This window comes from Lepidochelys kempii, unplaced genomic scaffold, assembly GCF_965140265.1.
Source record: "Lepidochelys kempii isolate rLepKem1 unplaced genomic scaffold, rLepKem1.hap2 scaffold_201, whole genome shotgun sequence".
Lineage (NCBI taxonomy): Eukaryota > Metazoa > Chordata > Testudines > Cheloniidae > Lepidochelys > Lepidochelys kempii.
In genome coordinates, this window is record NW_027333617.1 from 36,975 (window position 1) to 63,391 (window position 26,417).

The 26,417-nt window shown below is 65.9% G+C and overlaps 3 protein-coding genes across 10 annotated transcripts; 1 reads left to right on the top strand and 2 right to left on the bottom strand.

The window, feature by feature from the left end:
- Nucleotides 1–233: 233 nt before the first annotated feature.
- ACIN1 (apoptotic chromatin condensation inducer 1) lies at nucleotides 234–20,492 on the bottom strand. Of its 8 annotated transcripts, none has more exons than XM_073326964.1 (18): nucleotides 19,704–20,492; nucleotides 16,492–16,557; nucleotides 16,025–16,190; nucleotides 14,924–15,018; nucleotides 13,357–14,610; nucleotides 10,706–10,888; nucleotides 10,384–10,469; nucleotides 7,797–7,938; nucleotides 4,438–4,483; nucleotides 3,977–4,113; nucleotides 3,423–3,575; nucleotides 3,166–3,310; nucleotides 2,647–2,792; nucleotides 1,912–2,019; nucleotides 1,726–1,833; nucleotides 1,151–1,454; nucleotides 892–992; nucleotides 234–757 (listed from the first exon to the last, which is right to left on the bottom strand). In XM_073326964.1, exons 1-18 carry the CDS (start codon nucleotides 19,839–19,841, stop codon nucleotides 485–487), a joined length of 3,651 nt encoding a protein of 1,216 aa, XP_073183065.1. In that variant the 5' UTR covers nucleotides 19,842–20,492; the 3' UTR covers nucleotides 234–484. The 8 variants fall into 8 exon arrangements, with proteins under 8 accessions (XP_073183065.1, XP_073183069.1, XP_073183066.1 ...); XM_073326968.1 differs by having other exon boundaries at nucleotides 3,977–4,110; nucleotides 16,025–16,136; nucleotides 19,704–20,491; XM_073326965.1 differs by having other exon boundaries at nucleotides 16,025–16,136; nucleotides 19,704–20,491.
- CUNH14orf119 (chromosome unknown C14orf119 homolog) lies at nucleotides 20,123–22,242 on the top strand. The gene is made up of 2 exons (XM_073326970.1): nucleotides 20,123–20,416; nucleotides 21,225–22,242. The coding sequence occupies exon 2, from the start codon at nucleotides 21,225–21,227 to the stop codon at nucleotides 21,576–21,578; it is 354 nt and encodes a 117-aa protein (XP_073183071.1). The 5' UTR covers nucleotides 20,123–20,416; the 3' UTR covers nucleotides 21,579–22,242.
- A 1,362-nt stretch (nucleotides 22,243–23,604) lies between these two features.
- On the bottom strand, nucleotides 23,605–25,513 carry CEBPE (CCAAT enhancer binding protein epsilon). The gene is made up of 2 exons (XM_073326955.1): nucleotides 24,585–25,513; nucleotides 23,605–23,929 (listed from the first exon to the last, which is right to left on the bottom strand). Exons 1-2 carry the CDS (start codon nucleotides 24,963–24,965, stop codon nucleotides 23,624–23,626), a joined length of 687 nt encoding a protein of 228 aa, XP_073183056.1. The 5' UTR covers nucleotides 24,966–25,513; the 3' UTR covers nucleotides 23,605–23,623.
- Between the last annotated feature and the right edge of the window lie 904 nt (nucleotides 25,514–26,417).

Sequence of the window (26,417 nt, forward strand, 5' to 3'; positions counted from 1 at the left end):
TTGAAAAATACCATCTTCCTGGGGTTTTACGAAGGGATTTGGTTGATTTTCCCCCAAACACCCACTCACTTCTTCCGGCTGGTCCTGGGAACAGCCCCACAGCAGAGCAGGGGCAGGGCACTGAGTAGGTTTTGTGGGGGGCTGGCTGTACCTTGGGGGTGACCCCAAAGAGCCACCCAGGGGCCACAATCCTGGCGCTTGGCCCCCCAGGAATCACACACACCCCTCGCGTATGAAACTAACTCCGGCTTTTATTCCTCTCGATTCCCAGCGACAGCAGAATAAAAAAACATTTGTCCCAAAATAAAATACAAATTAATGGGGTTCGGGAGGGGATCTGCCCCGGGGGGGGCAGCGGGAGAAGGTGGATCTGCCCAGGGGAGGCAGAATTATCCGACGCAGTAATCCAGCAGCCCCCGGTAGAGCCCCAGGGTGGCCCCATGGGGGGCTGGGCCTGCCTCCCCCACAGCTGGCCAACGGGGACTCAGCGGCGCCCCCCGCGGTCCCTCACTGGGGTGCTGCGGCTCCGGCTCCGGCTGTGCCTCTTGGCCTCCCGGCGCTCCCGGCCCCCCCGCTCAGCACCGCCTGCCGCCCCTGGGGCGCCCCCGGCCCCCCGCTCCCGGCTGTGCTCCCGTCGCTTGTCCCGCTCGGCCTGGCGGCTCCGCTCCCGCTGCCGCAACTCCTCCTCCTCCAGCTCCTTGCGGCGCCGCTCACGCTCCCGCGCCCGGGCTGCCCGCTCCGCCTGCTTCTGCACGAACTGTGAGAGACGGGGTGAGAGCCAGGCTGGGGAGCCCCCAGTCCCACTCAAGAGCCCTGGCCAGCCCCGCCCCAGAGCCCCCCCAGCCTCCCACACTGAGCAGGGGCAGGGAACTGGGCGACCCCCACGCTCACCTGGGTGTCAGTCAGGGGCAGCCAGTAGATACAGGGGGCGGCCTTGGTCTTGCGGAAGAGATCGTCCAGCAGCTTGGCGGGGGGCTCCTCTGGGGCCTTTTCTGGGGGGGGCAGGGTGTCAAGGGTCAGTGGGGGGCTCAGCAGGGTCACACCCCCAGGTGCAGCCCCAGTCCCGCCCCCACATCCCTGGCCAGGCCCCGCCCCCAAATCCCTGGCCAAGCCCCGCCCCCAAATCCCTGGCCAAGCCCCGCCCCCGTACCTTTCTTCTCGCCCTTCTTCTCCTTGGCCTTGGGTGGCTCCTTGCGGCGGCGCTCGCGGGAACGGGAGCGGGGCCCCTCGCGCACCTTGTCGCGGTCCCACTCGCGCTCGGCCCGTGTGCGCTCCCGCCGCTCCATCTCGCGCTCCCGCTCCGCCCACTGCTCCCGCACCGCCCGCTCCGGCTCCCGCGAGCGCTCTCGGGGGGCTGAGCGCCGGCCCCCGCGCCCTCCGGCTGGCCCAGCCCCCGGGGCCGCCGCCGCTGCTTCCACCACCCGCTCTGGCAGCAGCCCCCGGTGGAAGTCCAGCTGAGGGGAGAGAGTGGGTCAGAGGTTGCCCCTGCCCCCCCACAAACTCCCAACAACCCCCCAGCCCCACCCCAATTGCCCCAAAATCCTCAGTGCCCTGACACTCCCTGATCCCCCCAAACTCCTCCCAGTCCCCAACGACCCCCTGCAAACTAGCCCTGACCCCCCAAACTCCTCCCCCGACAGAGCCCCATGGGGTAATCCAGCCGAGGGGAAGGGATCAGAGGGGGTGTGGTGCCCCCCGACAACCCGCCCTGCCAGCAGCTGGTACCTCATCCTGCTCGGCGAAGTCGGCGGACAGGAACTTGGGGTTGGACTGGGGCCATTTCACCCCGTGCAGGGCGTTGCGGGTCAACACAGCCTCCTCCACCGTGCAGTACTGCGGGGGAGAGAGAGATGGAGCAGGGGCGGTGGGGACCGACCCGCGGCAGGGAAGGACAGACGGACACACACTCACTGTGACGTAGCAGTGTGATTTGATCTTGTCAATCCAGAAGGCTTCTTCCACTAGTGTCCCCGTCCGGCCCAGCAGCTCCTTCAACTGGCCCAGCGTGAAGGGCCGCACCTGCAGGAGAGGGGTGGGCTGAGCGGGGCAACGCCAGGCAGTGGCAGACAGAGCAGGGCTCCCACCTCTCCAGAGCAGCCTGAGCCTGGCCTTTCCGGGCCGGCAGCCCCTGCCCCGTTCACTCCATGCCTGGCAACAGACCAGGCAGGCTCCAGCAGAGCCAGGCTTGGCCAGGCCCGGAGCCGGGCCCCGACTGGGCAGGGCGCGGCAGAGCCAGGCCCGGAGCCGGGCCCCGACTGGGCAGGGCGCGGCGGAGCCGGGCCCCGACTGGGCAGGGCGCGGCAGAGCCAGGCCCGGAGCCGGGCCCCGACTGGGCAGGGCGCGGCAGAGCCAGGCCCGGAGCCGGGCCCCGACTGGGCAGGGCGCGGCAGAGCCAGGCCCGGAGCCGGGCCCCGACTGGGCAGGGCGCGGCAGAGCCAGGCCCGGAGCCGGGCCCCGACTGGGCAGGGCGCGGCAGAGCCAGGCCCGGAGCCGGGCCCCGACTGGGCAGGGCGCGGCAGAGCCAGGCCCGGAGCCGGGCCCCGACTGGGCAGGGCGCGGCAGAGCCAGGCCCGGAGCCGGGCCCCGACTGGGCAGGGCGCGGCAGAGCCAGGCCCGGAGCCGGGCCCGGGTTCAGCCCCCACTCACCAGGTTGCAGATATGCACAATGGGGCTGGGCTTGGCGCGGGGGGGCGACGGGAGCTGGGCCGTGCGCACAGGGTCATCGATGGTGATGGAGACGCCCGAGCGCTGCTGGCTGATGGAGCGGCGCGTCAGGGTGTCACTGAGTGTCACTGCGGGGGGCAGAGAGGGGTCAGGTAGCCATGGGGGAGCCCCCGACTCCCCCAGCCCCATATATGCCTCCCTGACCCCTGAGTCACCCCCCCCAGCCCACTCCCATGGTCTCTGCTTCCCCCACTGAATCCTGTGACCCCCCCAGCCCCACACACTGCCCCCCAGCCAGGCCTTGCCCTGCACTCCAGGCACCCACAACCTCCCACACTGCCTGGAGCCTCGTTCGGCCTTGCCCCCCAGCCCATCCCAGCCTCCACCCCCATTCCAGGCTCCCCCAGCCCAGTCCCCCATTCCGGGTGCCCCCAGCCCCCCCGCCTAGCCACCATCACTCCCCCAGGTCAGCCTGGCCTCACCCCCCACCCGAGTCCTGACCTTTCTTGACTTCATGCTCCACGGGCGGGGGCAGCGGTAACTCTGCTGTGACCTGCGGGGCCTCGGGCTGCTCTTCCTCGGGCTCCTTCTCCTCCTCCTCCTCCTCCTCGCCCTGCCCATTCTCCTGCCCCTCGGCTGGCACCACCTGCCACAGGAGAGAGTGAGCACATGGAGAACGGGACAATGTCGCCCCGGCAGGGGGGAATGGGAGCCCGGCATCCAGGATGGCAGTGCAGGGCTCTCTGGCTGCCCCATACCTGTGTGACCGTCCGGCAGATCTTGAGCCCCTTCTCATGGGCGGGCGGCTCCCCGTGGCGCTCCCCCTCGTCCTCCGAGATGCGGGAGTCATCGGCGTGAAGATCCACCACCGCCTCCTGCCCCGCCACCGGCTTCATCTCGGGGATCAGGCTCTGTGGGCACCAGGAGAGAAATGGGTCCCAGGTGTCCAGGGATACCACCTAGAGCCCACCACACCGATCCCCCAGTAGGGAGAGCCATGGGACCCAGGAGTCCGGGGACACTACCTAGTGCCCACTGCACCAACCCTCCAGTGGGGAGAGTGGGGTCGAGGGATCCAGGCATCTAGGGACACCACCTAGAGCCCACTGCACCAACCCCCCAGTAGGGAAAGCCCAGGAGAGCCATGGGACCCAGGTGTCTGGGGCCACCACCTAGTGCCCACTGTACCGACCCCCTGGTGGGGAGAGAGCGGGCGAGGGATCCAGGCATCTGGGGATGGCGCGTGTCCCCCCATGGGCAGAGGCTGGAAGAAGGAAAGGGACCCAGGTGTCCAGGGCAGGGTCCCCCATACCTTAAGCGACTCGGTGGTGATGCTGATGGACGGCTTCTTCTGGGTGGTGGCCGTGCTGGCCCCCCAGCGCCGCTTGCGCCCCCCCGACTGGCCGCCCTCCGTGTCACTGTTCCCCGCTGCTGCCCCCTTGGCCGCTGCTGCAACCCAACAGCCAATCAGAGCACACCATGGGGCCACTGCCCTACCCCTGGGCCACCCCCAGCCCGAACAGCCAATCAGAGCACAGGATGGGGATCCCCACAAGGACCACCCCTAATATCCAGGGCACCCCCTATTCCCCCCCTCCACACACACACAATCCTACAGCCAATCAGCACATGGGGCAGGGACCGAGTGCCCCTCCCCCATGGCCAATCCCACTGCCCCGCGAGCCCATCCCTGACCCACGGGCACCTATGGAGTCAGGGGTCCTAGGAACCCATCCAGGTCTCAGGGGGGCCCGGTCTCGGGACATCACTTACACACGACGGAGATCTTCCTCTTGAAGGCTTTGTGCTGCGCCGCAGCCTGCAGAGAGAGGGAACGAGACAGAGGAGGGGAGAGAGCCCCACACAGGGGGAGGGGGCCAGTCAGCACCTCTCCGTGGGGCAGCGGCCCCCAGACCCGCTGGGGTGGGGGGCGCAAGTGGCTCAGATGAGGCCAACGGGCTGGGAGACGGGGGGTTCTCAGACAGTCCAGGAATAACGGGGCACCCTCCCCCCTAGCAACAGGGCACAGCTAGGGCTCAGAGTCCTGGGAAAGGGGGTCTACCCCAGAGCCAGCCCCACACACTGCCCCCCATGACTCCGATTCCCCTCACTGCCCCCCGCCAACCCCACACACTGCCCCCCATGACCCCGATTCCCCTCACTGCCCCCCGCCAACCCCACACACTGCCCCCCATGACCCCGATTCCCCTCACTGCCCCCCGCCAACCCCACACACTGCCCCCCATGACCCTGACCCCCTCACTGCCCCCCGCCAACCCCACACACTGCCCCCCATGACCCTGACCCCCTCACTGCCCCCCGCCAACCCCACACACTGCCCCCCATGACCCTGACCCCCTCACTGCCCCCCGCCAACCCCACACACTTCCCTCCATGACCCTGACCCCCCTCACTTCCCTCCATGACCCTGACCCCCCTCACTGCCCCCACCATTCCCACAAACTGCCCCCATCCGACACACTGTCCCTGCCATCCCCCTACACTGCCCCCCAACACGACACTCTGCCCCCCATGACCCATCCCCCCACTGCCCCCCATAAGCCCGATCCCTCACGCTGCCCCCCACCATCCCTCCACAAGCTGCTGGCCCCATCCTGCTCTCTGTGAGCCCTGTGACCCAACTCTGCCCCCCGAACCTCCACGCCCCACGCTGCCCCCCTGGATTTATTCCTGGAAAGCTCAAACCCCAAAGAGGGAGCTGGGGACCCTGCTGCCCCACAGATCCATTAACACCTTGGAGGCTGGGCCCCTCCCCCAAAAATCTCCACACAAAGAGTTTAACCAAAAACCTCCTTTGCCTTTAAAGAACGTAAGGAAACCAAAGAGACAAGAAGAAATAAAGGTGCAGCCAGAGGCGCCAGGTACCATCTCACACCTGGGGCGTCCTTCGTCGGCCAATCGCACCGCAGTGCCCAGGGTATCTAGGCAACGGCCGGTCCAATCGCAATGCACCCTCCCAGGTTTGGAGGGGCGGGGCGGGGCGGCAAGAGACAAGGTGGTGGTGGCGGAGGAACCTAGCGCTGGCTGGCGTCCCGGAGGAGAGAGGGCAAAGGTGGGAGCCGCCCGCCGGCGGGGGGCTGGGTGGAGAGTCCCAAGAGAGCGGGCACCCGGGGCTGGAGGTCCTTGGAGCAAGTCCTGAGAGCAACGGAGACCCCCGGGGTGGAGGAGAACCCCAGGGGCAGGAGGTCCTTGGAGCAAGTCCCGAGTGGGGTGGAGGAGAACCCCAGGGGCAGGAGGTCCTTGGAGCAAGTCCCGAGCGGGGTGGAGGAGAACCCCAGGGGCAGGAGGTCCTTGGAGCAAGTCCCGAGCGGGGTGGAGGAGAACCCCAGGGGCAGGAGGTCCTTGGAGCAAGTCCCGAGCGGGGTGGAGGAGAACCCCAGGGGCAGGAGGTCCTTGGAGCAAGTCCCGAGCGGGGTGGAAGAGAACCCCAGGGGCAGGAGGTCCTTGGAGCAAGTCCCGAGCGGGGTGGAAGAGAACCCCAGGGGCAGGAGGTCCTTGGAGCAACCCCTGAGAGTTGCAGGGATTCCCCGGAGATGAAGATCTTCAGAGCTCATCCCTTGAGCAGACAAGTTCTGTCCCTGGGGGCTGGAGGTCCTGGAGCAAGTCCCAAGAGCAGCGGACACCGCAGGGCCCGGACATCCTGGCATAGTCCTGAGAGCATTGGAGACTCCCCAGGGGAGGAGAACCCCAGGAGCTGGAGATCCTTCAAGCGAGTCTGCGAGCAACGGAGATGCCTGGAATCAAGGAGAATCCCAGGAGTGGAGATCCTCACATGGTCTGAGAGCAATGGAGACCCCAGAGCTGGAAATTCCTGGGGGCTGGAGATCCTAGCATGGTCTGAGAGCAAATGAGACCCCAGGGGCTGGAGATCCTTGGAATGACTCGTGAGAGTTGCAGGGACCCCCAGGAGGTGAAGGTCTTCAGAGCTCATTCCTTGAGCAGCTGAGTTCTGCCCCTGGATGTCGAGTCCCATGAGCAACAGAGACCCCGAGGGCCGGAAGAGACGCCTAGGGGCTGGAGGTCCTTGGAGAGAGTCCTAGGAGCAGCGGAGACCCTTGGGGCCAGAAGAGACGCCCGGGGGACGGAGGTCCTTGGAAGGAGTCCCAGGAGCAGCAGAGATGCCCAGGGGCCGGAGGTCCTTGGAGAGAGTCCCAGGAGCGGTGGAGGCTCCTGGCAGCACCGACCCTTCGGGGGCGCAGGTCAGTAACAGAGGGGTTTGCAGTGAATCCACCAGTCTGGAGACCCCCAGGGCTATCAGTGACCTTGGGGGCCTGGAGATGACCCCCAGGTCCTTGGACAGTCCATCAGCCTGGAGACCCCAGGGGCCAAGGTTCATGAGCAGCAGGTCCCCCGGCCCCACATGCAGATGACATCCCAGCGGAGCTGCGCGGGAGCAGTGTCTCCAGGGGCCCCCCGCGACTGGGAGCTTGGACCGCCTGGACGCCAGGGTTCATGCTTCCCTCCCCCCGCCCGCTCTCTGTCTCTCTCTCCGCATCTCTCTGGCGCGTGCGCCCGCTGGGCCGGATGCTCTTTAAAAACGTGGATCAGAACAGAGGAGTCCAGAGGAGAAGGTCAACGGGGGATTGGGGGGGCCGTGGGGGGTCCTGCCCGTCCCCGGAGGCGGCTCTGGGAGAGGGGGTGCCCCCAGCCGGGGCGGGGGGAGCACCAAGGACTGGGGTGGAGCTCGGGAAAGATGGACCTCGTGACAAGGCGACATTCTGCAGAACCAACCACCGCCCCCGCAGCCCCCCAGGCCCTGCGTCCCCAAACTACAGCAAACGGGGGGCCAGGGGGAGGCTTGGCTGGCTCTGGCGGGGGTTCTGGAAACCCTCCTGTGGCAGGGGGTGCCCAGGAGAGCACCCCCAAATTGGCTGGCAGCGCATGCGGGCTTATCCCAGCCCCCTGTCTCCTCCACTGTGAGCAGCTCTGGAAGTTGGGGAGACCTCCCACAAATGCCTTGGAAGGGGGGCAGACCCCTCCCCCACCCTGGTTTTGCCAGCAAAGTCCTCCCCATTGGCGCCACCCAACCCATGCCCTGCCCCTTGCTGGCTGAGCTACCCCCCCGGGACCCCCACCTGCCCACCATGCCATGGGGCGCCCCGCCATGCTACCTCTTTCCTCTCCTCGTCCTCGGGGCCCCCGTCGGGGCGCTCATCAGGGCCGGGGGGCTGAGCAGGGGGGCCGGCCGGGGGGCTGGCGCCGGCCTGGTGGGGCTCCAACTCCATAGGCACCTCCTCCTTCTCCTCCTGGTTACTGGGAGGAAATGGGGGGTTACTGGGGGGTGGGCGCCCTACATCCCTTCACCCCCAGTGCCCCAACCCTTCACCCCCAGGCCCTTCACCCCCAGCCTCCCCTCATCCCAGTGTCCCTTCACCCCCCAATGCTCCCCGCTCCCCCGAGCCCCTACACCCCCGCTCCCCCATACTCCTAGCCCCTTCACTCCTGGCCCCCCCACCCCAAGCCCTTCCCCCCAGAGCCCCTTCACCCCACCCCATACCCCCAGAACTCCCCGCACCTCCTTCACCCCCAGAGCACCCCACACCCCAGAGCCCCTTCACTTCCAGCCCCCATACCCTTCACCCCCAGAGCTCCTTGCCCCTTCACTTGCAGCCCTTCCCTTACATCCTGCGCCCCTTCACCTCCAGCCCCTTCACCCCCAGAGCTCCTTGCACCCTAGAGCCTTCACCCCTGGCCCCCGTATACTCCCAGAGCATCCCGCACCCCAGCGCCCCTTCACTTCCAGTCTCCCCATCCCCAGCACCCCTTCACCCCCAGAGCCCCTTCACTCCCTGCCCCCCACATCTCCAGCCCCTTCACTCCCCCAGATCCTTCACTCCCAGCCCCCCCATACCCCCAGCCCCTTCACCCCTTTCACCCCGTGCACGCCGAAGGCCTTTCACTCCCGCCCCCTTCCCTCCACCTCCTGCACCCACAGAGCTCCCCGCATCCCAGGGCCCTTTACTTCTGGCCTGCCCCCACCCCCACTCCCTCCCGCATCCCCCACCCCCCACCCCCCCAAAGCACAGCTTGGAAGCACCCTCCTCCACATCCCCCCGCCCCCTGCAAACACCCCAACCTCCCTCCCCGGCCAGCTCAGCCCAGGCGCGGCGGGGAGGGGGAGGGGGACCCCGGGCGGGGGGGCCGGGCCGCACGTGGGGGCCGGGAGGGAATGAATGGGGGGAGGGGCACGCGCCGGGCCGGAAGCCGGCAATGAATGGGGGGGCGCAGCAGGGAGGGGCCGGCAATGAATGGGGGGCGGCGCGCGGGCCGGGGGGGCGGGCTATGGGGGCGGGGGCGGGTCTCACCCGCGGGCCCGGGGGCCCGGCATGGCGGCGGCGATGGCGACTCAGGGCTGCGGACCGGGCCGGGGCAGCGGCGGGCGGCGAGCGGGCGGGGCGGCCATTTTACCGCTACCCAGCAGCCCCCGCGCGGGGGCGGGACCGCCGCAGCCCCCCGGAGCCCCCCCGCCTCTCAACAGCCCCTCCCCCCTCAACAGCCCCCCCGCCCGGCTCACGGCCCCCCCGCTCATAACCCCGCCCCCTCAGACCCCCCGCTCACAGCCCCGCCCCCATCAACGCCCCCCCGGCTCACAGCCCCGCCCCCTCAGACCCCCCCGCTCACAGCCCCGCCCCCATCAACGGCCCCCTCAGACCCCCCGCTCACAGCCCCGCCCCCATCAACGCCCCCCCGGCTCACAGCCCCGCCCCCTCAGACCCCCCCGCTCACAGCCCCGCCCCCATCAACGGCCCCCTCAGACCCCCCGCTCACAGCCCCGCCCCCATCAACGCCCCCCCCCGGCTCACAGCCCCGCCCCCTCAGACCCCCCCCGGCTCACAGCCCCGCCCCCATCAACGGCCCCCTCAGACCCCCCGCTCACAGCCCCGCCCCCATCAACGCCCCCCGGCTCACAGCCCCGCCCCCTCAGACCCCCCCGGCTCACAGCCCCGCCCCCATCAACGGCCCCCTCAGACCCCCCGCTCACAGCCCCGCCCCCATCAACGCCCCCCCGGCTCACAGCCCCGCCCCCTCAGACCCCCCCGGCTCACAGCCCCGCCCCCATCAACGGCCCCCTCAGACCCCCCGGCTCAAAGTCCCGCCCCATCAACGCCCCCCCGGCTCACAGCCCCGCCCCCTCAGACCCCCCCAGCTCACAGCCCCGCCCCCTCAAACCCCCCCAGCTCACAGCCCCCATCAACGGCCCCCTCAGACCCCCCGGCTCACAGCCCCGCCCCCATCAACGCCCCCCCGGCTCACAGCCCCCATCAACGGCCCCCTCAGACCCCCCCGCTCACAGCCCCGCCCCCTCAGACCCCCCCGGCTCACAGCCCCGCCCCCATCAACGCCCCCCGGCTCACAGCCCCGCCCCCTCACACCCCCGGCTCAAAGCCCCGCCCCCTCAGACCCCCCCGGCTCACAGCCCCGCCCCCATCAACGCCCCCTCCCGGCTCACAGCCCCGCCCCCTCAGACTCCCCCCCCCCGGCTCACAGCCCCGCCCCCATCAACAGCCCCCTCAACTCACAGCCCCGCCCCCTCAGCCCCTCCCCCATCTCCAGCCTGCACAGTGGCTGGCCACTAGCATGGCCTAGTGCAGCCTCTCCCCACAGGCTCAGGGACCCAGGCGTCCAAGCCCACCCCTCCCCCATCCCAGCCCCTCCCTGCAGGCTCAGGGACCCAGGCGTCTGAGCCTGGACACTTACTTCGTAGGCTGCCTCTGCTCTGCCTGGCGCGGTGGGTCCCCCGTGGGCACTGCCCTGGCTGGGCCCCCCGGGGTCTCTGAGCTGCCCTGTGGGGAGAGGCAGAGGAGGGGCCTGTGTTAGAGGGGTCCCAGGCCTGCCCCCCAGCCAGCCTGTCCCCCCTCTGGCCCCGGGGCCAGAGCTGGGCCAGCATCCCGGAGAGGAAAAGCCCCATCCCTCCCAGCCAGTCACGCCCCCTGGAGGGGAAAGGCCCCATGCCCCATTCCCCCAGGTACCCCATTCCCTGCCCCCCGAGGAAAAGGCCCCGTGCCCCTCTCTCTCATACCTGCTGTGACAACGGGCTGTGCCGGTGCCCGTGGCTGGGGCGTCTCTGGGGGGCCGGTGGGGGCGAGGGGGCCGGTCTGCCCTCTGCCATGGGACTCTCCGGCGCCTCCTGCTGTCCTGCTGGGGAGGGTTCTTTGGTGCGTGGGGAACTGGGGCCAGCCCACAAGGCGTCAGGGCTGCGCGACTGGGGCATCCAGATAAACAGACAGAGCTTTAGTGAGGCATTGACCCCGGCTGCCCCCCACCGCCAGGTGTGATCTGGAACAGGGGGAGGAGACCTAGAGCCGGATCTAGAGTATCGACCCGATGGGGAGCAGGAGTCTGGCTCCTTGGGGCTTGAGAACTTGCTTAGGATCTAGAACCACCAGCTGGATCTGTAACCAGGGTGTAGGGTTTGGAGAGGGTTGGGGTCTGAACAGAACTGGCGGGGGGGGGAATGTCCTCAGGGTCTAGAACATCAAAGGCCCATCAAAGAACCTAAGAACTGGATCCCTCTCACCCAGGACCCTGTGTCCGACTGGCCAGAAGAGGGCAATCATCGAGCGAGCCACCCAGCTCCTGGCAGCCCAAGTTTTGCGACCATCCGGCATAGGGGGCTGCATCCCTGACCAGCTTGGCCAATGGCCATTGCTGGACCCGGCCTCCAGAAATGTGGCTCCTTGTGTGTCAAACCCCCTTCTACTTCTGGCCTCCACCCATCCCCTGGCAGTGAGTTCCACAGGTTAACTGAAATCCTGCCTGCTGGAAACCTGCTGCATATTCATGAGCCCTCCAGTTTGTGTTAGCCCTAGGCACAGTCTCCGCCCCAGCCCTCTGCTGTGGGCCCGCGGTAGCCCCTTCTCCCTCCTGAGCAGGCCCCGGCTTTGCCATCTCTCCTCACAGGGAGCCCACTCCAGCCCCCACAGCCTGGTTCTGGTCTTTCTCCCAGTGCCCTGAATCTGTGCGTGCGGGATGCCAGGGGTGGGCACTGGGCACCCAGGGATTCAGACAGGGGTAGGATGAGATTTCCTGTCTCGTTCTCTCTTCTAATGCGCCAGGAGCTTTTCTGAGGGCGGCTGCAAGGTGAGTGGCTGTTTGCCGGGAACAAACCGCGGCTTCGAGATCTCTCACGTGGGTCCAGCACACTGACCCAGGAGAGACCTTCCCCATGCCCCCGCTCGCTGGGCTAGGAGCCCTTGGGGAGGGACCTTGGCCCAGGCTCTCTGCCCCTCCCAACCCCGCCCATGGCGCCGCAGTCGTGGGCCTCCTCCATGGATCTCCAGAGCCTGGCGAGGGAGATTTCCCTTCTCACAGCCCATGGGGCCCTTTGCTAGAGTTTAGCCAGGCACCGAACTTCAGCCCGGGCCCAGCACTGCCAGGAGAAACAGGCATCACAGGAGCCAGGTGCCAGCCTGCTGGGTGCGAGGCCGGTTCCCTAGCACAGAGCCCTGGGCCTGGGGCATTACGCTAGGTTAATTCATCACCGCACTCCACATCCTCAGCCCCATCACCCCCAGAGAACAGCTGGGGAGGGAGGTGGGAATTGACCTGTGGCCAGGCAGCGAGGAGCAATGCCGAGAGCGTGTCTCTGCCACGGCCTTGGGCTCCTTTAGTGCCAGATTCCCTGCTTCCGACGGGCTTCCGGCCACTCCTCCTGTGACACTGCGTGTCTCTTGCAAGCGGCTCCTCTGGCCCTGCCGGGGGTCAGCTCCTCTCTGAGTCGCCTTTGGCCTCTCTGCACCTCCTCCCCTGACTATTTGTAATTTGGAGGATTTCTGAAATTTGAGCCTCTCTGACTCTCCCTGCAGTTTGCAGGCATTTCACCCTGGTCCTCTGAATTTCCGGGTCACCAGCTGCCTGCGTTGCCATCGATCCCTTTCTGAATGTAGATGCTACTGTGGGGGCGCCCCCCTGTGATGTTCAACTTCTCTGTGTTATGGTCACTAATAGCCAGCGCCAGAAGCAGGATCCACATGGATTCTGGAGCAGAGGCCTAGAGAGGCAAGTGCCCTGCAGGGTCTGGGGCAGGGGTGGCCCACCTGGGGCTCCGGAGCCACATGCGGCTCTTCAGAGGTTACCGTGCGGCTCCTTGTCTAGGCACCGACTCTGGGGCTGGAGCGACAGGCACCAACTTTCCAATGTGCCGGGGGGTGCTCACTGCTCAACCCCTGGCTCTGCCCCAGGCCCTGCCCCCACTCCACCCCTTCCCACCCCCTCCCCATAGCCTGGTGCGCCCTCGCTCCTCCCCCCCCGCCCCCCGAGCCTCCTGCATGCCACAAAACAGCTGACTGGGAAGTAGGGGGAGGAGCTGATCAGTGGGGCAGTCGGTGGACGGGAGGCGCCGGGAGCTCGTGGGGGGGCTGCTGACGTATTACTGTGGCTCTTTGGCAATGTACATTGGTAAATTCTGGCTCCTTCTCAGTCAGGGCTTGACTAGAGTCTAGAACGCCCACCTGCACCTGGAGCGAGCCCAGCACCCCAGGAAGGGGAGCAGGAATGGGGCCCAGAGCTAGGCCACAGAGGGACAGGGCATCTTTTGGGTCTATGATGGGGGGTTGCGATCTAGAACACCAAGACTGGGTCTGGAACTGGCCTAGCGCTCTAGGACATGGCTCTAGCATAGGTTTGGGTTCTAGATCGCACAGGGAGCAGGGCAGGTGGCTTGGGGCTCACCTTCCTGCTGCTGCTGGAGCTGGAGCGCGAGGCCTGGCGCTTCCTGGTGGGTGACTCGGAGCGGCGGCAGTGGGACCCGGAGGAGGTGGAGTCTGAGTCGGAGTCTGAGTTGGACCCACCCCTCCGCCGGCGCTGGGGGGGAGGGGAAGGTGATGCTGGGTGGGCCCCTGATGGCCTTTTCTGACTGGGGGGGGGCTCCTTGGTCAGCAGAGGGGGAGGGGGCTCATCCTCCCCAGGAGGGACCATCGGTGCCTCCCCTTCTGACAGCTGGGGAGGGGCTGGGGAGCCGGGGGTTGCAGATGCCCCCCCTTCCTGTGAGATCTCAGGGGGCCCCTCTGCCTCCTCCTGGGGGGCCCCCTTGTCATCCTGGACCCCAGCCGCTCCCTTCTTCTCTGGGGAATCCTTCTCCTGGTGGGCCGTCGGGCTGGCCTCCCCTTTTGCCTGGGGGGCCGGTGAGCTGGCCTCCCCTTTTGCCTGGGGGGCCGTCGGGCTGGCCTCCCCCTTCTCGTGGGGGGAGGGCAGGCTGGGCTCCCTCTTCTTGTGGGGGGAGGGCAGGCTGGGCTCCTCCTCTTTCTGGGGGACCATTGGGCTGCACTCCCCCTTTTCCTGGAGGTCTGGCAAGCTGGGCTCCCCCTTCTCCTGAGGGGCTGGTGGGCTGGGCTCCCCCTTCTCCTGGGGGGCTGGAGTCACAGCTGTCCAACTTCCCTGGGGTTCCGAGGGCCTGGTCACCCCCCTTTCCTGGGGCTCAGGACCTCCGGGCCCCTCTGTCTCCAGGGGCATCGGAACCTGGGCTGACCCCCTTCCTTGGGGCCCTGGTGATCTGGGGCCCCCCATTCCCTGGGCCTCAGGGCCCCCCACTTCCTGGAGTGCTGGGGATCTGGGCCCCCCCACTTCCTGGGGTGCTGGGGATCTGGGCACTCTTGTCTGTTGGAGTGTTGGGGCCATGAGGCCCCCCTTCTCCTGCCAGGACCCCCTGATTTCCTGGGGTGAGCTGCTTGCCTGAGGGCCTGGGGGCCAGGCTTCCCCCATCCCCCGGGAAGACTCCTTCCCCTCTGGATCCTTTGCTTCCTCCTCGTCCTCCTCGTCCTCCTCTTCCTCCTCCTCATCGTCGTCTTCCTCCTCCTCCTCCTCCTCCTCTTCTTCCTCCTCCAGCTTCAGGGCGGGCTGTGGCGCACTCCTCCGGCCCCTTGGGGTCGCCTCCCGCTCCTCCAGCCCCACGGCCTGGGTACCCTCCGGGGCCTTGGCAGCTCTGGCCTGGGAGAGAAGGGGAGTGGCTGATAGAGGACGCTCCCTGCTGCCCCCCTGCAGCACAGCACCCTCTGTCCCCTCCACCCCCCACAGCACAGCACCCCCCACACCCTCCAGCACAGCGCCCCGTCTTCCTCCCGCTCCCCACAGCACAGCACCCGCTTCCGCTCCCTGCAGCCCAGCGCCCCCCGCTGCACCCACCCCGCTCCCTGCAGCCCAGCCCCCCGCTGCACCCGCTCCCTGCGGCCCAGCCCCCCGGTGAGCCCCTGCCCTGCTCTCTGCAGCCCAGCGCCCCCTTGCTGTATGCTGCAGCACTGACCTGCCTGACTCTGGTGGAGCGGCGCTCCTGCCTCCTGGTCCCCTCCTCGTCGGAGTCGTTTCTCTCCCGGGAGATGGGGTAGCTCTTCCCAGAGGCTGGGAAATGACAGGGAACCATCAGCTCAAGGGGCTGGGCCTGGAATCCAGCCTGCATCCTGCTCTAGACCTTTGCACCACCCCCTGATCCAGAACCTCTCCCTTCTGGATCCCCAGGCCAGGCCCACTCTGTTGAATCTAAATCCCCCCAGGGAAGTCTAGATGTGTGCCTGTTCTAGAGGCCATGCCAAGCTTGGACAGAACCCAGCACCCCGTGATCTAGGACCTCGCTCCTTCTGAGCCAGAACCCACTTGTTCTAGACCCAGCACCTTCTTTTTCCATTCTTGCTGCCTCTCCGCTTTTCTATCTTCTCAGGCAGTGAGGACAGCATTCTAGATCTCTACTGTATATGGTCTGAAAGAGTGCACCGAGGGGTCTGGACCCAAGCAATGTTCTAGGTGTCTCAGTCTAGACCCCCTGATTCTAAAATGCTTGGTTACTGTTGCAAAGAGAGCTCATGAGCAGAGGCAATGACACACCCCTGGGGAGAGCGAGGTTCTAGATCACCTTAGCTTTCTGGGTCCCACACACCCTTCTGCATCGAATCCTGGACTGGGACTGCATGTTCTAAACCAGTCACAGTGCTAGGTTTTCTAGATTCCAGGCCAGTCATTCCAGAATCCCACTCCAGAACACCAGCTCCAGAGCATGCTGTTCCAGATCCCAGGGTTCTAGAGTCCAGTCAGCCACCAGCTCCAGATGCAGAGGGCAAAGCTCGCTCCAGTCACAGAAACAGGGAAGGACGCAGGTAGTACTGGGCAGACCCAGAGATGCAAACCTGGCAGCAGCCCTGCCATTGGTTGACACCCCCTCTGCAGTCAGCCAATCAAAGGCACCCATTTCCACCTCATCTGGTGGCTTGGGTTCTGAAGAAGCCTCATGCCCACTGGCTGAATGCTGAGGCGAATTCCAGCCAATCAAACGTGCCCGGTGCCCACACACAGGCTGAGAAGAACCAGGGTCCCTGGACACAGATACTAGGGACTGGGCCCTCCCCACACTCACCCTCCAGCTCGGCTGCCTCCCGCGCCTCCCTCTGCAGCCGCTGCTGCAGCAGCTCGTGCTGCTTCTCCAGGTATTGCTTGATGAAGCTGTTCTGGCTCATTTCCTCGCCGATCTGCAGGGAGATGAGAGGATGAGGGGGCAGGATGCCTGGGTTCCATCCCTTGCTCTGTGGGGGGATGGTAGTTAGAGTGGGGGTGGGGCTGGGAGGCAGGACTCCTGGGCTCTCTCCTGGCGCTAGGAAGGCAATGGGCTCTAGTGGTTGGGGGGGGGGGGGGGGCTGGGAGCCAGGACTCCTGGGCTCTCTCCCAGCTCTGGGAAGGCAGTGGGTTCTAGTGATTAGAGGCAGGGCTAGAAGAAGGAACAGCTCCTCGCTCTCACTGTGGGCTGGCGGTGGCTGGGGTGACAGAAGAGCCCTTGTGCTGCTTGCACCTGCCCTCAAGCCCCCCGGTACTCGTGACGGGCCTCACCTGGGAGTTAGGCTGGAAGGTGGCGTGCAGGGTTGAGTGCTTCTGGAGGTTCTCAAGCATCAGGGCCTGGGGTGGAGAGACACCGAGCTCAGAGACGGATCCCTGATGCCAAAGGGGCCCCCAGCCCTGGCCCCCCAGCCCAGCCTCCACTCCCCAGCTCCTCCAAGTCCTCCTGTCCCAACCCTACACACAGGGCCTGCCCCCGCCCAGCTGAGCCTGACCCTCACACGTGTGACCCAACACAACCATCCAAGTGCTCTCTTTTATCCCATCCACAACCCAACTCCCTCAATGCACCGCCACAGCCCGCCGAACTGCACAGAGCCTCTGCAGCCTGACCCAACATCATCTCCCCACTCTTCCAAAGCCACGTCCTCCCCCAGCCTTCGTCCGTGACTTGACCCAACCCAGCTACGCCCACCCCAACGGCCACCTTCCCACCCAATGTCCGTTCGCAGCCCCTCCAACTCAGCAGTCATCCCATCAAGCCTACATTCAAGGCCTGACTCAACCCTACCCATGCAATGTCTGCTCTCTAACCCACCCCACAACCCAAGACCCCCAGTCGACTCTCTCAACACAACGCCCATGGGCTGACCAACTCAGTGTGTGCCATCCAACCCACTGCCCCTCCACAAGCCACAGACCGAGCTACATAGCCCTGAAAATCCACCATTGCACCAGACTCTGAACAGTCTCTGCCACATTCCTGGACCGTCCCAGGACATCCGCCATCCAAAACAACTCCACCTCGACACAAGGCATGTCAGTCATACTCAATCCGCCAACATCCCCATGCATCCCACTCAAAAGCCACCTTTCAACTCACCCATCCAGCTTCAGCCCACCTCAATCCATCTGCTGCCCATATCCGCGCCTGCCAAATCATCAACCCAACAGAACAACACAAGAGTGGCCTTCCAACCCCACCCAGGTCAGCGCTCTGTTACAGACTGGGTTCAAAGCCCATTATTATCAATGAGATGAAAAGCTGTCCTTCATTCAGGCTTAGCACAAGTAACAGTAGAAGTCTCCAAGGCCACTCATGAATACAAACAACTCAGACACAGAGGTATGCGTGGGTCAGAGTGTGGGAAGACTAGATTCAGCACAAGCAAGAGAGAGACATGGACAGAGGGAGAAAGCCAAGCCGACAGATTGGAAGCACAGTAACATGGCCTGAAGAGAAAACTAAAAGCTCGGGACAGTGAACACAGGAACCAGCTGCTGGTGTTGGATTCCTCCTGCATTCAGAGAAACAAGATTATGTACGTTCTTGGTAAGCAAACAAAACTGCATCAGACAAAACGCCAGATTCCATCGCCAATTTCTACTCTCAGCTGGAAAAACCCCAGGGCACTGGACTAGTCACTTGACCCAGTCACTTGATATATGTAAACTAATCTTCTGAACACAACCACCACCCAATCCAATTCCACCGCACAACTCAACTACAACACAGTGCAACATCAGGTGTCCAACCCAACCACCACCCCCCAGTCCAGGTCCACCGCCCAAACCCACTACAAAACAAACCAACATTGGATGCCCAGCCCAACCAGCACCGCCCAATCCAATTCCACCACACACTCAACTACAACCCTACGTCAGCTGCCCAACCCAACCAGCACCGCCCAATCCAATTCCACTGCACAACTCAGCCCAACATTGGATGCCCACTCCAACCAGCACCGTCCAATCCAATTCCATGGCCCAATTCAACTACAGACCAACCCAACAATGGCTGCCCAATGCAACCACCACCATCCAATCCAATTCCATCGCACAACTCAACTAGAACCCAATCCAACCACTACCATTTAATCCCACTGCACAACTCAACTAGAACCCAGCCCAACATTGGCTGCCCAATCCAACAACCACCACCATCCAATCCAATTCCATCTTGTAACCCAACAACTCAACCCAATGTTGAATGCCCAACACAACAGTTGCCATCCGACCTATTCCACTATACATCTCAGTGGTAGCAGATGACAGAACAAGGAATAATGGTCTCAAGTTGCAGAGGGGGATGTTTAGGTTGGATATTGGGAAAAACTTTTTCACGAGGAGGGTGGTGAAGCACTGGAATGCATTACCTAGGGAGGGGGTGGAATCTCCTTCCTTAGAAGTTTTTAAGGTCAGGCTTGACAAAGCCCTGGCTGGGATGATTTAGTCGTGGATTGGTCCTGCTTTGAGCAGGGGGTTGGACTAGATGACCTCCTGAGGTCCCTTCCAACCCTGATATTCTATGACATCTCAGACGCAACCCAACTCAACATCCATCATCTAATACAATCCCATCATGTCATTCAACAATAATCCAACATCAAGTGCTAGCACAACATTCACCCTCCAACCAAACCGACTGTGTCCCTCAACCACAACTCTACCAACCATGAACTGTCCAACACAACATCCACATGAAGCCCTGCCACCCAACATTGGTGGTAACGGAGGGATTTCCCCAAGCCTCACCGTCCTACAGAATTTGTGGTAGCAAGAGGATCCCCCCAAGCCTCACCTCTGTGGTTTGTGGTGGCAAGGGGATCCCCCAAGCCCCACGCTCCCTGAGGACGGCGGCAGTGTGATCTTCCCAAGCCCTCTGCCATTGGTGGCGGCAGTGTGATCTCCTCCAAGCCCTGTCCCCTGTTGATGGTAGCAGTGGGATCTCCCCAAGCCTCAACCCCTCATTTGTGGTACCAATGGAATCTCCCCAAACCCTGCTTCCCATTGGAGTCAGAAGTGGGATCTCCCCAAGCCCCACCCTGCTGCTGCTGGTGCCAGTGGAATCTCCCCAAAACCCTGACTCTTGGTGTGGGGGGTGAGATCTCCACAAGTCTTGCCCCCACTTAGTAGGGGCAGTGGGATCTTCCCAAGCCCCGTCCCCCCGTTGGTGGGAGTAGTGGGATCTCCCCAAGTCCTGCTCCCCATTGGCGCCGGCAATGGGATCTCCCCAAGCCCCGCCCCCCGTTGGTGGGGGCAGGGAGATCTCCCCAAGCCCCGCCCCCCCTGCTGGCGGCAGTTGGCTCTACCCCGGCCCTCCCCCCACCCTTGCGCCCCCCGGGCTCCCCCTTTCCGCGCCCCCCGCCCGTGCGAGGGTAGGATCCCCGCGCATGCGCGCCGGCTTCCCTCCGGGGCCCCGGGGCCCTGTGCCGGGCGGGGAGCGGGGGTCCCCCTGCGCATGCGCACTGCGTCCCACGCCTCACCCCACGGAGCCGCTTGATGAGCGCGCTCTTCTGGCCGCTCTTGGCCAGGCCGCGCTGCTGCAGGGCCGCCTTCAGGTCGGCGACCCGCAGCGCCTGCAGCGGCCTCCCGTCCAGAGTCACCTCCTCCCCGTCCGCCATCTTGTGTGGCGCCGCTACCGGCCTCCTCCCTCGCCCGGCCCGGGCCCGCTCGGCAACTTCCGGCCGCGCGTCGGCTCTTTCCGGAGCCGCTCGGCCGCCTCCGGGCCGCCCCTCGTGCGCCTTCGGCTCCTTCCGGCGCCGCTCGGCGACCTTCGATACCCGGAAGTGCCCGCCTCGGCTCTTCGGGTCTTTTCGGCCTCACTTCGGGCTGCGCCGGTACCGGCGCGCACCCGGAAGTGGACTTCGGGACTTTCCGTCACTCCTCGGGAGCTTCCGGGTAGAGGCTCGGGACCCGGAAGTGAGGTCCAGCGGTGCTTGGATGAGTCCGTCCTCACTCGGAAACATCGAGCACGTCCGGCGCCGACTCGGTTTCGTCATTGCGCATGCGGCCGTCGCCAACCGTTCGAACGCGCTCGGTTATTTCCGCCGACAGGCGAAGGAATCAAGCGTGCGCTCGGGCCGCTCCGGAAATGCTCGGATGCTTCCGCCCACCACGCGCGGAGAGGCCAGGGTGAAAACGAGGCTTGGCCTGGGGCTGCGCGTGGAGGCGCCTGGCGATCGCCGTGTGGACCCGGGTGAGGACTGAGATTTGCTCCGGCTGGGCTCTGCCCCACTCGGGCCCCGCCCCTCCCCCTCTCTGCCCCAGGGCGGGGCTAACAACACTGGGACGGGGCTACCCCGAGTGGGCGGGGCTGTGTCCGGGCTCAGGGCTAACAGCACCGGGGCGGGGCTGCGCCCAGGAGGGCGGGGCTAACAGCACCGGGGCGGGGCTGCGCCCAGGAGGGCGGGGCTAACAGCACCGGGGCGGGGCTGTGCCCAGGAGGGCGGGGCTAACAGCACCGGGGCGGGGCTAACAGCACCGGGGCGGGGCTAACAGCACCGGGGCGGGGCTGTGCCCAGGAGGGCGGGGCTGCGCCCAGGAGGGCGGGGCTAACAGCACCGGGGCGGGGCTGCGCCCAGGAGGGCGGGGCTAACAGCACCGGGGCGGGGCTGCGCCCAGGAGGGCGGGGCTAACAGCACCGGGGCGGGGCTGTGCCCAGGAGGGCGGGGCTAACAGCACCGGGGCGGGGCTAACAGCACCGGCGCGGGGCTGTGCCCAGGAGGGCGGGGCTGTGCCCAGGAGGGCGGGGCTAACAGCACCGGGGCGGGGCTGTGCCCAGGAGGGCGGGGCTAACAGCACCGGGGCGGGGCTGTGCCCAGGAGGGCGGGGCTAACAGCACCGGCGCGGGGCTGTGCCCAGGAGGGCGGGGCTGTGCCGATGAGGGCGGGGCTAACAGCACCAGGGCGGGGCTGTGCCCAGGAGGGCGGGGCTAACAGCACCGGGGCGGGGCTATCCCCAGGAAGGCAGGGCACTGACCCAGGCACTGACCCTTCTCTCCCCAGATGGCGGGGCGCCCCCTGCCGGTGCACGGGGCGGCCCAGGAGATGCGTTGTGTCCTGCACTGGTTCTCGGGCTGGGCACCCCCCCAGCGCCAGCACTTCCTGCGTGACCTGCTGGCCAAGGCTGTGCCTGGCAAGCTGCGCCCCCTGCTGGAGGGGCTGGAGGCGCTGAGCCTCTCCGGGGCTCCTGCCCCGCCCCCCTCCCTCTTCCAGTGCCAGCTGCGCCTCTGGGACCAGTGGTTCCGGGGCTGGAGCGAGCCGGAGCGCAACCACTTCCTGGCCCGGCTGGAGCAGGTCGACCCGGACTTCACCGCCCACTTCTACTGCCAGCTGGCGGCCACCGCTGGGCAGGAGTAGGTGGCTGGGGCTGCCCCCCGCACCGTGCCAGGGGCTGTGCAGGGGGGTGAAAACCCCCCACATCTGCTCACCAGTCTCCATTCCGCTGAAGCAGTTTATGTAGGACCTACCAATAAGGCAATGCATCACCAGCAGGGGGCTCTGTGACAACCCCTCCCCCAGTGTGGCTGGATGAGCCTCAATTTCATCAAGAGGACTTCTGTTTATGTGGGTCCTACAGTAAGCTGGCCTGTTGATGTAAGACCTACAAGAAGTTGGCAGCTGTGGGGAAGGCACAAAGACCCTGTGGCAAATCCCTCCCCGCCTTACCTCAGGATGAACATCACTGTCCTCAGGTGACTTCCATTGTCATAGGACCTACAATAAGTGAGTCTGTTTACGTAGGACCTACACATAATTACATCAGCCAGCCAGGTGCCCAGCGGGGGTTGCCGAGGCCCCAGGGCGACCCACTCCATGCCAGCCACCACGGTGGCATCTGCTGACATAGGCCTGACACAACTTTATGCGCCCCACCCCCCGCATGGGCTACACTAGTGGCCGTTTCTTCATGGGGACTTGTTTATGTAGGACCTACAGGCCTGTCCTGAGTGCCTGGAGCAGCCGGCAGAGGCCTGGGGAGGGGGGCGGTTACTGAGTTATAAACTGAATGGGTCCGAAAGTACCAGCGCAGCGTCCCCGTGTGGTCTGTTCACAGTGCTGCCACGGGGTGGGGGCTGGGTGCCCAGACTCCTGGGTTCTCTCCTCAGCTCTGGGAGGGGGTGGGGTCTTGTGGGTGAGAGGAGGGGGTCTGGGAGTGGGATGGAGAGATGGAGGGGAGTGCAGAGGGTGAGGGTTTCCCTTGTTGGGGTGGGGGGGGGGCACACAGGTGGCGGGGGAAGGCGCACAAGGGGCGGGAGAGGGGGGCGCACAGGGAGTAGGGGAGGGGATCTCTCAGCTCCACCCTGTGGGTGGCGAGACCGAGACCGGGAGTTTCGCAAACCAGCCCCATGGAAACGCCCGGGGGGGGGCTGCGGGGTAACGGCCTGTTTCACAATTCAGTGCAATCTCCCTGCCCTGGGGGGGGCAGGGCCTTGGCCCGGGCAGGGGGGGACGCTCCGCTTCCGGGGGTGGGGGGTGGGAGAGACAGTGTCTCTGTCCCGCCCCCCAGGCGGGTCCGGAGGTTGAGACACCAACCACGGGCTGAACCAACCGGCCTTGCACAACGCCTGCGGCCGGGGGAGGGGAGACAGGCCACAGCCAAGGACCCAGGCGTCCAGGCCAGTGCCCCACGGGTCCCCCATCGCTCCCAGGCCAGCAGAGAGAGCCTGGGATGGGATCCGGGCAAGCCCTGAGCAGTCTGGGCGGTGGCTGGGGGGCTGTGGCTGGGGGGCAGTGAGCCAGCCTGACTAGGATCCCCCAAGCTGCAAGGGTCCACTGCTCAGCCCCCCCAATCTGTGCCCCCTAATACGGGTGACCTCCCCCCGTTTGTGGCTGGACCAGGGTTGCTGCCCTGCTTCTGGCCTAGCTGCGCCTCTGCCTCAGTTTCCCACAACACCCCGCAGCCCAGTGTTTCTTCCAAATGGGGGGTTGCAGCCCTTGGTTCATCCGATTCCTGCCTGCCCCCTGGGGCCCCACATCCTTCCCTGGGGAGGGGGCCAACTAATGATCATGGGGTGCTGGGCTCCCGAAATGGGTGGGACATCCTGTGACTGTGACCCGGGGGGCCAGGGATCACTGCCCCCTGCCTCCCCACAGATCACAGGGACCCTGGGGGCCAGCAATTGGCTCCCCCTTGCCACCCACAGATCACCAGGACAGTGACCCTGGGGACCAGCGATTGGCCCCCACAGATCACCGGGCCAGTGACCCCGGGGACCAGCAATTGGCGTCCCAGCCCCGACGGATCACTGGGCCAGTGACCCCGGGTACCAGCCCTTGGCCCCCCCCGGCCCTGCCCCCACGGATCACTGGGACAGTGACCCCGGGGAGCTGCGACCAGCCCCCCCTACCTCACCCCCCACAGATCACCAGGCCCGGAGGTGTAAGCAGGTTTATTGGCCGGCTCAGCTGCAGGCCCCCAGCCCCTTGCCCAGCACGGCGGCCTCGGGCACCTGGCGGAAAAGGGCCCGGAGCGTGTCGAGCTCCTGGCTCAGCTGCGCCACACGGCTCTGCAGCCGCTCGTTCTCCGCCGCCAGCTCCAGCACCCGCTGCTGCGTCTCCAGCACCCGCCGCTTGGCCTTGTCCCGGCTCTTGCGCACGGCGATGTTGTTCCGCTCCCGGCGCAGCCGGTACTCCAGGCTGTCCTTGTTCACCGCCTTCTTCCCCTTCCCCGGCCCCGGCGAGGCCAGCAGCGGGCTGCAGGGGGGGCCCTGTGGAGAGAAACGGCCAGCTGGGGCTGTGGGGCAGGAGCGAGGGGCACCAGCAGAGCTTTTGGGAGGGAGCCCAGGCCTGGGCTAGCAGGGGGCTGAAGGTCAGGAGTGAAGGGCACTGTGGTGGGCTGCAGGTTGGGAGTGAGGGGCACTGGGGGGTGTAGGGGGCTGCAGGTGGAGAGAGGGTGGGTGCGAAGCAGGGAGACGCCGGGGATCTGCGGGTTGGGGGTGTGGGGGGCTGCAGGAGGGGAGCGAAATGGCGCTGCGGGCTGGGAGTGAGGGGCACCGGGGGGTGTGGGGGGCTGCAGGTGAAGAGAGGGTGAGTGCTGGGGGGGCTGCGGGTGTGAAGCAGGGAGATGCCAGGGGATCTGCGGGTCGGGAATGTGGGGCACGGAATGGCGCTGGGGGCTGCGGGCCGGGAGTGAGGGGCACCAGGGAGTGTGGGGGGCTGCAGGTGGAGAGAGGATGGGTGCTGGGGGGGCTGTGGGTGTGAAGCAGGGAGACGCCAGGGGATCTGCGGGTCGGGAATGTGGGGCACCGGAGGGGTGTGGGGGGCTGCGGGAGGGGAGTGGAATGGCACTGGGGGCTGCGGGTTGGGAGTGAGGGGCACTGGGGGATGTGGGGGGCTGTGAGGCGGGAGTGAGGGGCACCTTACCTTGAGTGTGCGCAGGGCCGGGCCGGCGCCCCCTGGGGGCAGGCTGATGGCCGTTTGCCCACAATGCGCCACCTGGAAGGGCAGGGGGTTGTAGCCACTGCGGCGCCCGGGCTCAGCCCCCCGTGGCTCCTCCTTCACCAGGGTGCCGTAGCCCTTGTGGGCGGCCCCGTAGCCCCAGGGCTCCCCCTGCAGGTAGCCCGGGTAGGGGGTGCTCTTCGGTGCCCGCTGCGGGGGGCCCTGCAGAAGCTCCGACAGCAGCTGCTCATCACCAATGTAGGCAGCCAGGTCGATGGAGCCCTCATGCTCCCCGAGTGCCCCCAGCTCTGACGCCATGGGACGCGGGGGGGCCCGCTCGCAATCGTAGAACCCCCCCTGCGACATGGCTGTGCTCTCTCCCTGCGCTTGCGCCTCGCTCGCTCCTTCGCCTCTCTCCCGCCACTCGCCACTTGCTCGAACCTCTTTGCTCTCAGTCACTTTCTTATTTGTTTCTCTCTTGTTCTCTCTCTTGTCCCTTCCTTCCTCGCAGGCTGTGTCTGCCGCTTGGTCTTGCCTCTCTTCCTCTTTTTCACGCCAATTCGTTCCTTCGTTTCTTTCTCTCCGTCAGTCACTTTCTCCTTCGTCCCCCTCTCCGCCTGTTCGTCTCTTTCTTGGGTTTTCCTCTCTCGCTGATTTTCTTTCTCTCCTTTTTCTCAGATTCGCTCCTTTTCCCTCTCTCTGTTGGCCCCTTTCTCCTGCTGTCTTTCCTCCCCTCTGTCTGTGTCTAATCCACCCCCCCGCCCCCTGCAGTCCCCCGTAGCTTCTCTCTCTTCTCTCAGCCCTGTTTCATTCCCTCTCTCCGTCCAGGTCTCTGCCGCGCTCCCCCGCTTCTCTTCCCAGCTCTGCCTCCTTCTCTCTCTCTGTCTCTCTCTCTCATTCCCCCCATCCCCCCGCCCCCCTTTTCCTTCCTCTTTCCGATGGGCTCCCCGGCTCCCCCTGCTGATGGCCCCAGGGGACCCCACCCTGCGACAGCCCCAGAGAGGGGGCCCCCTTCCCTGCCCTCCAAGGAGGCTGGGCTGATGGCAGTGGACATCTCCCCCCAGATGTCTGGGGGAGCCCTGGGGGCCGTAGCACCAACCCCTCCCTATGCCCCCTCTTTTCAAACACCCCAACTTCACCCCTCTCAGCCCCCAGCCCCGCCCCATGCCCCACAAGCCACATCCACTGATTGACTCCACCCCCGCTAGCCCAGCCCTGTCCTCCCAGCCCTGCTGCCAGTGCCCCTCACTTCCGACCCGCAGCCCCTGCTAGCCCAGCCCTGCACCCCTGCTCTGCCGGTGCCCCTCACTCCCAACCTGCAGCCCCCACCAGCCCAGCCTTGGGCCCCCCAGGCCTGCCAGTGCCCCTCCCTCTGGACCCGCAGCCCCTACTAGGGTAACCAGACAGCAAATGTGAAAAATCGGGATGGGGGTGGGGTGGGGGTAATAGGAGTCTATATAAGAAAAAGACCCCAAAATCGGGACTGTCCCTATAAAATTGGGACATCTGGTCACCCTAGCCCCTGCTAGCCCAGCCCTGCACCCCTCCTCCCCTGCAGCCCTGCTGGTGCCCCTCACTCCTGACCCACAGCCCCTGCCCACCCCAGCTCTGCCAGTGTCCCTCACTCCTGACCCACAGTCCCCTGCTAGCCTAGCCCTGGGCTTCCCACCCTCTACCCCACACAGTTGCCTTGGGCCCGTCAGCCCAGTGGGGCAGGCCTGAGGTGTGAGGGCCATCACTGGCCACAAGGTGGCACCATTACATGAAAAATCCCATCCCAGGTGCTGTGGGAAGGCCACTGGCTGGGGGGGGGGGGAG